The 13,734-nt window shown below is 34.5% G+C and overlaps 2 protein-coding genes across 2 annotated transcripts; both read left to right on the top strand.

Annotated features, from left to right (window-relative positions):
- The first annotated feature begins 514 nt into the window (after nt 1-514).
- On the top strand, nt 515-1,466 carry LOC123641592 (olfactory receptor 52A5-like). The gene is given in 2 exon segments (XM_045556472.1): nt 515-1,072; nt 1,074-1,466. Coding segments are annotated over 2 exon segments (951 nt in total).
- An 11,187-nt stretch (nt 1,467-12,653) lies between these two features.
- Nucleotides 12,654-13,592, top strand: LOC123641590 (olfactory receptor 52A1). Its single transcript, XM_045556471.1, has one exon. The coding sequence runs from the start codon at nt 12,654-12,656 to the stop codon at nt 13,590-13,592; it is 939 nt and encodes a 312-aa protein (XP_045412427.1).
- Nucleotides 13,593-13,734: the final 142 nt, after the last annotated feature.

The following is a 13,734-nucleotide window of genomic DNA, read 5'->3' as shown; positions in this document are numbered from 1 at the left end:
AACCAACTAGTGAGCTACAAGGCTACAACATATTCCAGTCAAATTATCTTCTGATTATGATAAGGCAGAATGGTCTGCCAATACTGTGAATCCTTTATGCTAATGTAGATGGAATCCAATTTTTGAAAATCTTTACTCTGCATCAAATTATTTTTTCCGAATTCTACTTGTCAGGTCACAAGAAAAGCACACATGATGAGTAGCAAACATAAGATTAAGGGAATCTGTTGGGTCCAGTAGACATGAATCAGAAAAAAAGCCATCTATCTTATTTAATGTTGCTCACTGAAAATGATTAAGGCATGGAGGAACATGGAACCTGCTGGTTGGTCTCTCAGTGAATTTGGAAAAGGAATTAAAAAATTAGAGAGGAGTAGGTAGAACAGAAAAGATAAAGTGGTATACTCTTTATCTAACAAAAATAATGTCTTCTTATTTTTAATTCATCTAATCTTGACAGGGAATAGAAGATGAAACAGCAATGCTACTACTGGATTCTACTGAACGAATCACCATGCTCACATTCAATGGCTCAGTCTTCATGCCCTCTGTCTTTACACTAATTGGGATCCCTGGCCTGGAGGCCATGCAGTGTTGGATTGGAATTCCCTTCTGTGTCATGTACCTTATTGCTGTGATTGGAAATTCCCTGATTTTGGTTATAATCAAATATGAAAACAGCCTCCATATACCCATGTACATTTTTTTGGCAATGTTGGCAGGCACAGACATTGCACTTAGCACCTCTATTCTTCCCAAAATGTTAGGTATCTTCTGGTTTCATTTGCAAGAGATTTCTTTTGATGCTTGCTTGCTGCAAATGTGGCTTATTCATTCCCTCCAGGCAATTGAATCAGGGATCCTGCTGGCAATGGCCCTGGATCGCTATGTGGCCATCTGTGACCCCTTGAGACATGCCACCATCTTTTCCCAACAACTCTTAACTCATATTGGAGTTGGGATAATATGCAGGGCTGCCATCCTTATAGTACCTTGCTTGGTACTTATCAAATGTCGTCTTAAACTCTTCCGAACTACAGTCGTCTTTCACTCTTACTGTGAGCACATGGCCAATTGTGAAGCTGGCTGTGGAAGATATCCGAGTCAACAAGATACTTGGTCTATTCGTTGCCTTTGCAATCCTAGGGTTTGACATAATCTTTATCACCTTGTCCTATGTTCAAATCTTCATCACTGTCTTTCAGCTGCCCCAGAAGGAGGCACGATCCAAGGCCCTCAATACCTGCATTGCCCACATTTGTGTTTTCCTACAGTTCTACCTCCTTGCCTTCTTTTCTTTCTTCACACACAGGTTTGGTTCTCACATACCACCATATGTTCATATCCTCTTGTCAAACCTTTACCTGTTAGTACCACCTTTCCTCAACCCTATTGTCTATGGAGTGAAGACCAAACAAATTCGTGACCAGGTGGTGAAAGTGTTTTTCTCCAAAAAAGTAACTTGATCATTAGTGACTCTTTCTATAATGATTTTGTATTGGTTCTAAGTAACAACTAGAATGTATGGAAAGATACTGTCCTGGAATATGTAAGTGTAAAATAATCTTTAAATCTCAAATGTTCATAATCAAAAGAGATACTCTACCATCTTCAACACTCAATAACCTTAGTTGGCTACTCATATTTTTAAAACAATTCTCTTATACTGAGATTTTATATGAAGTTAGTGTTCTTCTTTTTTGACCTATCCATTTAAACCTAGAGTTTGCTTTCCACACCACTTATTCCCATGTAGAAAACAGAATTTCAGAAAATAGCATTTGATTGCAGGTACCGTCAAAGGACTACATCACACATCAATATTTTCAAACTGCTAAGCCATCCCATACCTGCAATTCTGGCTACATCCCGCTTTTTAATATTTTCTTTTGAATTCATCTTTTTACAAATTATGAATCATATATCTGTATTATATTTACTTTCTCTGAAATACTTATCAATATAAAAATAACACAAAATCATTAATATCAATATCTGTAACACAGAACTTACGAAATGCAAACAAAGACTGTAAACACTGAGAAATCCACACAGGAAAGAATGCAAAAAAAGTTTGAATAATTGGGCATAATCACAGGAACACTTTTTTAGGAAAATAAAAACAGTGATCTGGATTTATGTATTAAATATACCTCTAGAACCACACATTTTACTTACTGCTTTTTTTCCTAATTTGGGTTTCACTCAAATTTTCAGGTTTAAGTTCTAGCATTGAACATATAGACAACCTCTACTGCTGTTAGTTATTACCCACTGCAAGCATTTTGAATACACTGTCTTATTTACCCTTGTATCAGCAATAGAGTGGACAGTGCCTGAGATTTCTTAGACTTTCAGTAAAAATGACATTGAACGATGAATTCATTAAATATGTTCTTGCTGTTAAGCAAGATATTCAAAAGCAATACATTTAGAGGCCCTAAGGTAATATGCAACCTCTTCATGTAGGCAATCTGCATACTGGAGACTTCAGTCTGATACTATTAGGACAAAGGAAAGATGAGGACACAAAAGAATCATGTGCAATCTTGAAATAATATTTGAGCCAAACATATAAGTAGCATATGAGAACCTGCCTTCTAAAGCAGGGACTTCAGATCTCTTTTGACACTTTGTTGTTTCTCTGCCCCTGCATCTTCAACCTCTTTCAGGATGCTGCAGCAATAAAGATCATGTTAAAATTTCTTCAACTCAACTTAAAGAATTGGAACCAATAGAATGATTTTTTAAAAAAAGAACCAGGTAGACAGGGAGAGTCATCTGGATCATTACTTTTGGACAGAAAGGTTGTCAAAGAAAGAAATAATACAAGAAAGCATTCTGCTATTAAAAAATAATATAATTCAAGAGAAAGACATAGATACATATAATTTTGGAAAAAAAACCTTGTCCGAAAAATACAATGACAAAGGATAAAACATGTTAGTTGATAAGAACATATATAAAAAAGATGCTGAATTCATAAGAAAAATTTAATAATAGAAGAAACATTTTAACTCTGCATTAGAGCATTAAATATTTCAGTAATTGTGGCATCAATAGTGCAGGATGAATAACTGATGTGGTTTCATCTGCCCAAAAGAAAAAAATGGTCAATATATGAATTCTTTAAGAGAGGTTATCATACATATTTCATCTATGAATGGAAATAATACATATATGATAATCCCAAATAAGAAACCAAAACAAATAGAATATGATGATAATCACAGATTAATCAGGAGTAAATTAAAGATCATATTTTATAGTATCACTTATAGAAATGTATCAAATTACATAAATGAAAGGAGACAAAACACTTATATTGAGAAAAATCAACTGAAAAGAGAAAAATTCAACCTAGGTCTCTTAAAAAAAAAGAAACACATTATATAGCCTTAGAAGTACATGGTTTCATTTATTCTCTGGAGTATAAGGGAAGGCAAACAGTAAAAGCCTTAAAAGTACACATTATAAAATGGGAAAAAAGTTTTTAAATGAAGAATTTATGTTATAATTAGATTGTAGGTTGGCATTCAAGTTATTTAAGCCTATAATTAACTAAAGAAAAAAATTCCAGTGTGTAATAATACAGGGATTATTTTCTGTATCTAAAATAGAAGATTAGACCCAGGTAAATTAGTGAGAGTGGACAGTTCAATAAAAAATACAAGTGAGGTAGTATATTTATCTTACCTATGAATAAGTAATTACAATTTAATCTTTGACGTAGGTAATTAGGAAACAAATAAGTAATGTAGCCACTGATGCTGGTGTATTTTTTCTTTGCTTTTCAAAATATAATGCACATGCAGAGAGTGAAAAAACAATTTTTAAAGAAAACAACCATGAAACTGCAATCTAGATAAAGAAATCAATCAGTGCTTTCTCCCCAAAAGCCCTGTATGTGTTTCTTCATTATCTCACTCTCTCCATATTCCTAAAGGTGATCTCTATTATAACATCTGACGGAAGTAGTTACTGCTTTCTTTGTTTTTTTCTGTATACTTGAGAACCTAAGCATTCATTCCTAAGTCTTATATTTTAGTTTTGTTTTGGGATTTTATATAAATGAAATCACACAATATATATTTTATGTGTGCTCTTTTGAATTTTATAGAGGTTATTGTTTGTAACTCTCTTTTGCTCATTTCTCTTCCTGACTAATGTACCATGACTAAATGTATTACAATTTGTTTAACCATCCATCCTAAGGTGATGGGCAATGAGAAAGGTCACTTACAAATAATAAATCTGTGAACACTCTTATAATTGTATCTTCATGCACTTAGAATGCTGATTCCTGTACCTAAAAGTCAAATTTCTAATTCATAAGGAATTCATAACCTCTTACAAGATTAGTAGATGTTGACTAATGTCTCTGAAATGATTACACCAACTAAAACCACGGGCAAAATATAAGAATCTTTCTTAATTGACATTGTTTCTAATGCTTAATACTGTGCTTTGTACTTGTAGCCATGTGATGCTTACATAGTAGTAGTACTTTGCAATCTTAATTGGTATTTTCCTGATAATTAATGAGATTAAGTCAAATTTTTATGTATTTATGGTCTATTTGAATATTCTTTTATACAAATTAAAGATTCCTGTCATTTTCTACTGGATTATCTATATTTTTTATTAATATTTCAGAGGGCTTTATATTTTGAGTGTAATCTTTTTCTTCTATACAACTAAAAAATGGGTGCACAAATACAGTTAAGATAGTTAGATAGAATGAACAATATTTGATAGCACAACAAGGTGACTATAATCAACAATAAGTTAGGATATTCTTTAAAATAATTAAAACAGTGGAATTGGAATGTTTCCAACACAAAGAAATGATAAAATCCTGAGGTGATGGATACCCCAATTATCCTGATTTGATTAATTCACATTGTATGCCTGTGTTAAAATATCACATGTACCCTATTAAGATATACAACTATTATGTACCCATAATAATTAAAAATAAATAAAATTAAAAAAAATTAAAAAGTCAACTTCTTTGAAGTATACTCTTGATATATCTTTGAACGACAAATGTCTCATTTTAATATAATCCAAATTATCAAACATTTAAATAAGGACTAGTCCCTCCCATCCCTTATTTGTGAAATCTATTCCTATTTTGTGTTTATGAATGTGTTTATCTTATTTACTGTTTTTCTTTCATATTTAGACATGAAATCCATTTAGAATTGTTTTTAATTTTACTTATTGGGGGGAAATTGTAAGAGGTTATCACTTTGATGTATTCTTTTTTCTACAAATATGCATAAATCTTTCATTTATTACAATATAAATTTCAAAACATTTGTGATATTTTCACCATTTTTTACATAAATTCCCATTTTTCTATGTTATGTAATAAATTTAAAAAACCCATGTTGGGAAATCATCACTATTCTGTTAGCTCCCAAATGTTCTATACTATTTAATCGATTTATTTAATGGAGTGATGATCTGCTCAGTGAATAAGTGCTTAACATTCTGCCTCCCGCTCCATGTCAAGCATTTCACATCATTTTCCCGCAGTCTTCTGAGTAGCTATTTGACCTGCCAATGACACTTTCATCCATCCTTTTTGGTTATAGGTGAAGTAGGGTATAATGCACACTTTTTACAACTTTATTATTCAAAGAATGTCATACAGTTAATGGTAGATGTTTAAAGTATACAACATTATCAATTTTGACAGATGCATGTGTCTGTGTAATCATTAACACAATCCAACACTCCCCAAATTTTTCTCTTGTGCATTTTTAATCCATGTCTCTGTTCTCTGTCCACTATTATCTCCAGGAAACCCATTTATCAGCTTCCTATCACTAAAACTAATTTACGTTTTTCTAGAATTTTATATAAATACAATGATGTAACGTTTAATCACATTTTTAAATGAAGTCTGATTTTATCAATTTTTCTTCTACAACTTAGTGTTTTCTTGTGTTATATTGAAGATATTTTCACCTACCCTCAGGTCACAAAAATTTTCCTATATGATTCTTTCTAGAAGTTTTATAGCTTTACACTTTACTTTTAGGTCAATGAAACATTTTTCAGAATATTGTTTATGTAATGTAGGCTTGAGAATCATTTTCTTTTTACATACAGACACACAGTTGATACAGCATTGTTTGTTGATAAAATATTCCTTTCCCTATTGAATTGCCTTCGCATTTTTGCCAAAACTCTATTTGAATATGTGTGTGCATATAAGTATATATATGTGCAAATATATAATTTTTATATATATATAATGTCCATCAACAGATGAATAAAGAAAGAAAATGTGGTATATACAAGGGCAGTCTGGAATGTATCCAGCCATTGTTAATATAATTTTTCATATTGTATGGCTGGATACTTTCTAGACAGTCCCTATACAATGGAACACTATTTAATCATAAAAAAAAGAAATCCTGTCATTTGCGACAACATAGGTGAACTTGGAGGACATCATCTTATGTGAAATAAGCCAGAGACAGAAAGGTAAATACCACATGATCTCACTCATATGTGGAATTGAAAAGAAAAGAGAAGAGAAGAAATAAGAAGAAGGAGAAGAAGGAGGAGGAGGAAGATAAGAGGGAGATAAGGAAGAGGAGGAGGAGGAGGAAGAGAAGTTGTTGAAGTTGATATCCTATAAGCAGGGAGTAGAACAGTAGTAGTTACCAGGGGCTTGGGAAGGGAGAGGAGATAGAAGATGGGGAGAGGTTGGTCAATGGGTACAAAGTTACGATTAGCTGAGAGGAATAGATTCTAGTGTTCTATTACACAAAAGGGTGATTGTGCTTAACAGAAAATATTGTATGTTACAAAAAAGCTAGAAGGGAGACTTTGAATGTTCTCACCACAAAGAAATGATAAATGCAACAGGCAATGTATACTGAATGGATCATTATACAACATAGATATGTCTGGAAATATCAAATAGTAATATTAAATTTGTAGAATTACAATGTGTCATTTTTATTATTTCAAAATATTAATATTATGGGGTTACAAATGTTTTTGGCTACATGGATCACTTTTGTTATGCTTGAGGCAGGGTTATAAGTGTGCCCATCACCCAGATAGTGTTCTTTGTACCCATTAGATAGGTTTTTGCCCATCTCATCCTGCACCCCTACTCTGTTTGATTTCTACTAAGTTTTACTTCCCTCTGTTCACATATATGCTCATTGGTTAGTTCCAATTTAATAGCAAGTACGTGTTGTGTTTGTTTTTCCATTCTGTAGATACTTTGTTTAGGATAATGGTCTCCAGCTCCACCCAGATTATTGCAAAAGTCATTTATTCATCCTTTTGTATGGCTGAGCAATACTATATGGTATACATATACCACATTTTGTTAATTCACTCATGAATTGAGGGACATTTGGGTTGATTCCACATCTTTGCAATTGTGAATTGTTCTGCAGTAAACATTCGAGTGCAGGTGTCTTTTTGATAAAATGACTTCTTTTCCTTTGGGTAAGTACCCAGTAGTGGGATTGCTGGATCAAATGATAGGTTTATTTTTAGTCTTTGAGGAATCTCCATACTGTTTTCCATACAGGTTGTACTAATTTATAGTGCCACTAACAGTGTATAAGAGTTCCTTTCTCTCTGTAGCCACACCAGCATCTATTGCTTTTGGCTTTTTTAATAAAAGCTATTCTAACTGGGATAAGGTGACATCTCAGTGTGATTTTAATTTGCATATCATTGATGATTAGTGACTTTGGGCATTTTCTCATATGTTTATTGGCCATTTGTTTATTTTATTTTGAAAAGCTTCTGTTCATGTCTTTTGCCCACTTTTTAATGGGATTTTTTTTCTTGCTGATTTGCTTTATTTCTTTGTAGATTCTGGTTATTAGCTCTTTATTGGATGCATACCTTGCAAATATTTTCTCCCATTCTGTAGGTTGTCAATTGCTCTGTTGATTAATTAAGTCTTAATCAAGTCCCACTTATCCCACTTGTTCCTCTGGTTACCATTGGAGTCTTTTTTAAAATTGTTTGCCTAGTTCAATATCTAGAAAAGTTTTATGAACATTTTCTTCTAGCATTCTTATGGTTTGATCTCTTACATTTAAATCTTTATCCATCTTGAATTCATTTTTGTAAGTGGTGAGAGATATGGATCCTGTTTCATTCTTCTGCATGTGGGTATCCTATTCTCCAAGCACCAATTATTGAATAGGGCTTCTTTTTCCCCATGTATATTGTTGTCTAATTTGTCAAAGATCAGTTGGTTCCATGGGGATGGTTTTATAACTGGGTTCTCAGTTCTGTTCCATTGGTTCTATGTGTCAACTAAAAAAAAATTAAAAATTTGAAAAAAATAAAATATGCAAATATTTTCTCCCATTGTGTAGGCTGTCCATCCACCCTAATGATTGTTTCCTTTGCTGTGCATGTTTTAAATTTGATCAAGTCCCATTTGATCTGCTTGTTTTTGTGGTCTTCTTCATATATGCTTTGCTTAGCCTGATGTCTACAAGAGTTGTTACAACATTTTCTTCTAAAATTCTTATGGTTTCATGCCTTAGGTTTAAGTCTGTTATCCATCATCAGTTTATTTTTTGTGAGAGATCAGAGGTACGGATATTGTTTGTCTTCTACATGCGGCTATCCGATTTTCCTAGCACCATCTATTGAATAGGGCTTCTTTTCCCCACTGTATGTTTTTTTCTGTTTTGTCAAAGAGCAGATGTCATTATGGGGATGGTGTTATATCTGAATTCTCAGTCCTGTTCCATTGGTCTATGTCTCTGTTCTTGTGCCAGTAATGCTACAAATCCATAAAGGGCTGATAACTAGAATCTGTATAGAACTCAGGAAAGTTAACAAGAAAAACTCAAACAATCCCATTAAAAAGTAGACCAAGGACATGAAGAAAAACATTTCAAAAAAGATAGATTAATGGCTAAGAAATATATGAAAAATTGCTCAACATTTCTAATCATCAGGGAAATACAAATCAAAGCCACAATGAGGTATCACTTAACTCCAATGAGAATGACTTTTTTGAAAAAGTCCCCAAAAAACAAATGTTAGTGTGGATGTGGGGAAATAAGAACACTCATATGCTGCTGGTGGAACTGAAAATTAGTGTAACCTCTGTGGAAAGGAATATGGAGATACCTTAAAGAACTAAAAGTAGATCTTTCATTTGATCCAGCAATCTCACTACTAGGCATTTACCCAAGGGAAAAAAAGATATTCTATAAAAAAGGCATCTACACTCAAATTTTCATAGCAGCACAATTCACAATTCAACGACAACCAGTACCATTGTTTCACTCTCCATGATAGAGAAAATTCTGGAAAGAACATTTAGGATTCTTTGCCTTCTCATCCTTATCCCTATTCTCCATGAAATCCACTGTAGATGCCCTCCACCATTAGTATTATTCCTAAATTTTCCAATGTGTCAACATTACATTGAGTACCTCTTAGTTAACTTCATATAAGTCTGGAAACTAGGTGGAAAAGGTCAAGGAAAAAGACATCATGTTCATAAGTGTTTCTTAGACTTTTATCAGATGATACATGGTAAATGAAAGACTAGCTCATACTGCCATAGTACTAATCATTTAAAGGAATGTATCATTTCTATTTTTTTCCTTCTATTCAGAGCACATGACAAGATTACCTCACATGTAGGAGGCATATAATGACTGCTTTTTGAAAGAAGAGAGAAAAAGGAAAGAAAGTACTAAGGGAGAAGAGAGGAAGGGAGGTATGGATATAAATTTACAAACATGTTCAACAACTTGCTTGGAACTTTAGGTTGTAGGACTTAGGCATGCCCTTTATAATTTGTCACTCTGAAAATGTTATTGATATTACCAAAAAAGACTTCAGTTGAATAAAAATGAAAATAATGAGAGGCTGCAGAGACTAAGAGGTAATGTGCAATAAAAAGTAGTTATGGATACAGATTTTTCTTTCTAAAAGAAAGATAAAAACTTTGCCTCAGTGAAAGAAAATGGCACAAAAATATTTATTTGAATATTAACAGAATATAATTGGCATAGAAACATGTTTGCATTTAAGTAGACTTTTAGATTTCTGCAAATAGGAACAGCAGAAAATTTAGTTTATAAAAATAAAACTTGTTTATATCAATATCTCTGAATGTAACCAGCAGGAAAAGAGAAAAAAAGGAGAGTGAGATTTCTGCAAGTATAGAAACAATGACAGGGATATTAAGTGATTATGAACCCAAGAGGGCTGACTTAAAATCTGCCGCGTCCCTTATGGTTTCATCTTGTGACTAGGAAATCCCTCATTTCATACTAATAACTTCTCCTCATCCACACATTAATAAAGGACCATTAAAATTGGTGACTAGATGCTTTCTTCTCCAGTGTGAGCACAAGAAATTCATCCTGTGTTCCAGAAGGCTATGGACCTGCTTCCTATGAGTTTTGTTGGAGGATGAGCAAACAAGCGTCATCTCAGACAGACTTACAGAAGAAGAGTGTCTTTATTATAGAGACAAAAGAAAAGTGTGAAAAGTTAACTCAAAGATGTCCACAATGTCATATTGGCAGACATCCCATCACCAAACAGATTCGAGATTATGGCATCGACTGGGTGCTGTCGCGCAGAGTGCAGATGGAAAGTAGAACCACTGAAGACACAAAACTCCAGGGAATGAGACTGGAATCCATGGAGGAGAAAAACTGATGGGTGAAAGTGAAATGAGGAATAGACAATATTCTTCAGGTATCTGGTAAGAGCAGGACAAGCTCCCAACAACAAATGGGGAGTAAGTTTCATGATTCCCAAATTCGTCCTAATAATTTGTCATTACCAGTTTCTCCAGTAACAATCACTCCATCCAGCTAATCAGGAACTGACATGCTCCCCACTTTCCACCCCACTGTCTGTGCCTGCCAGGTCATGCTCACCTGTCAGCTCTTTACTCTTGAATCACTCAGCAGCTGTGTTTGACTCAATGGATTCCTACCATAATTGTGATTATCCTTGGAAGAGAAAATTTTGCCCTTGTTAGAAAGAGTCAATCAGTCAGTTTCCTATGGATGGTGGTATCATAGAATTAAACATTGAGGAGCAAAACTGTAGGAATTGCAGTATTTAGTTGACTGACTAGTTTACCCTAAATGTATATTATCTGATACAGCCTTCCTCCCATAAAATGCTCCCTGCTGATCTGATTCTTTTATTTGAGGTTTAGCAGCATTAAGAATAGCTGCTTTTTGGATTTCTATCATATTGGTGACATTGAGTATATGGTTACCTGATTCATGCACTTGCAATATAATAAAGCACATTTATTGAAAAGCCTAGGAAAGAATAACCTAATGCCATTTTTCACTGGATCCCAATCATTTCTCTAAAATGTAGCTGGAGAATGCCTTGATTAAAAATATATCATTTTTAGAAACTGATGATTTTGATCAAAGAATTTTCATATAAGGGATAAGAGCCCAAGTTTTCAGAAAATGCACTCATCAGAGAAATTAAATGATTACATTTTCTTCAGTTATTCTATAGTCCTTCTCTGAATTATTTTTGGGATCCCCAGGTTTGCCCTCTGTCTTCCCTGTCTTCTTCCCTTTTAAGGAATCTGTCCTTTTCACCCCTTTATTTTCCCTCCATCTCTTGTGTCTGATCTCACAAAATTATAAAAGCCTTTTGGATATTTCATTAAGAGGTAATAAGCCTATATTGACCTAATTTCATGCTAATGATAGCTCTGAGCAATGTAAAACCAGGAAACCCACCTCTATTCTGGCTAAGTGACCCATTCTCCCATTACCCCATATTTGTGTGTTATTAGGAACGAGTCCTCTTGCCTCATACTTTGCTGCTGCCTATTCTCTTGCCTCTCGATGGTTCCTCCTTTCTAGGTATTCTATAAAGTGTATCATAGTATTTTGAAGCACACCACTAATTTCAAGGATTTCAGATGTTAGAAATGTGGGCAAAAGAAAATACCATTTTCTTTAAATTTCAATAAATTTTAAAAGTGACAAGGATCTTTGGCCCAGACTCATCAAAAATACATAGATTTGCATTATCTTCTCTAAAGCACCTCCTCCACATTCTTCTGATTACAAATAAAACTATGTTATATTCTTTGGTGTCCAGTATTTTTATTTCTATTGTCTTTCATGGGGAATCTTTTACACTAATATACTGGTCAAAGTCCAAGAATTTGCTGGTCTTAACTGTTCCTGACATAAAGAAAATTGGGAATAATTAAGTACTAGAAGAGTAACTGAAATGTGGGATATAGAAATATTCACCAAATTCTGATTAAATGTAATTTCCTAGCAAAATAAACATCTAATTTTTTCCCCACAGGTCTAGAAAGAGAATACCAGACAGGTCAGTAGTTTAATCATTTACCCAAAGGATTTTGCTGGTTCCAGTGCAGTCGGCCTGTCGTGTACATAACACCTTATTGTGGCACAGAGCTTATGGATGCCCTCCCTGAAAACAGTGATGTGTCTCCATGAATCTGTCTTTTCCCATCAGTAATAAAAGTGACATCTTAGAGTTCAGCCAATATTGAAAAGACTTAATATGATGACTTTGGATAAAATAAGAAAAAAGCAGAGGAACAATAGCATAGACTGAGAATTTTTTTTCTTTGCATCAGGAGGCCCAAGGACACTATGTCTGTTTCCAACATAACGGTCTACATGCCTTCTGTTTTGACACTAATAGGGATCCCAGGCCTAGAATCTGTACAGTGCTGGATTGGGATTCCATTCTGTGCCATGTATCTCATTGCCATGTTTGGAAACTCCTTGCTTCTGATCATTATCAAATCAGAGCGCAGTCTCCATGAGCCCATGTATGTTTTCTTAGGCATGCTAGGAGCCACGGATATTGTACTTGCTAGCAGCATTATGCCTAAGATGCTTGGAATCTTCTGGTTTCATGTGCCTGAAATCTACTTTGATTCCTGCTTGCTTCAGATGTGGTTCATCCACACATTTCAGGGTATAGAGTCAGGCATCCTGCTGGCCATGGCCCTGGACCGTTATGTGGCCATCTGTTATCCGCTGAGACATGCCACCATCTTCACCCACCAGCTGGTCACCCAAATAGGGGTTATGGTTGTACTCAGAGCTGCTGTTCTTGTAGCCCCATGCCTACTACTGATAAAGTGCCGGTTTCAGTTTTATCACACAACAGTCATCTCCCACTCCTACTGTGAGCATATGGCCATTGTGAAACTAGCTGCAGCCGATGTCCGAGTCAGCAAAATCTATGGTTTGTTTGTGGCCTTCACTGTTGCAGGCTTTGACCTCATATTCATCACATTGTCCTACATCCAGGTATTTATCACCATTTTTCGTTTGCCCCAGAAGGATGCTAGGCTTAAAGCATTCAATACCTGCATCGCTCACATCTGTGTCTTCCTTCAGTTTTACCTCCTGGCCTTCTTCTCCTTCTTTACACATAGGTTTGGTTCTCATATCCCCCCTTATATCCACATTCTCGTCTCTAGCATGTACTTACTGCTCCCTCCATTTCTCAATCCACTGGTCTATGGTGTGAAGACTAAGCAGATTCGTATTCACATGGTAAAAATTTTCTGTTCATAAAATCTACGTGAATTAACACCTTTATGCTTTCCACTTTTGGAATCTCTCAAAATATAATACAACAAAAATACACATTATTTGAAGTGCTCAAATTGTCCATGTAATTGGTTGTTTGAAATTTGCCAGTGTGACACCTGGTTTC

This window comes from Lemur catta, chromosome 7 (genome assembly GCF_020740605.2).
Source record: "Lemur catta isolate mLemCat1 chromosome 7, mLemCat1.pri, whole genome shotgun sequence".
Classification (NCBI taxonomy): Eukaryota; Metazoa; Chordata; class Mammalia; order Primates; family Lemuridae; genus Lemur; species Lemur catta.
Note: the sequence above shows the minus strand (reverse complement) of the source record. Positions and strands in the feature narration are given on the sequence as shown.

Bases quoted from the DNA above. Each gene is read 5' to 3' on its own strand.
- LOC123641590 (XM_045556471.1), top strand. From the start codon at position 12,654: ATGTCTGTTTCCAACATAACGGTCTACATGCCTTCTGTTTTGACACTA.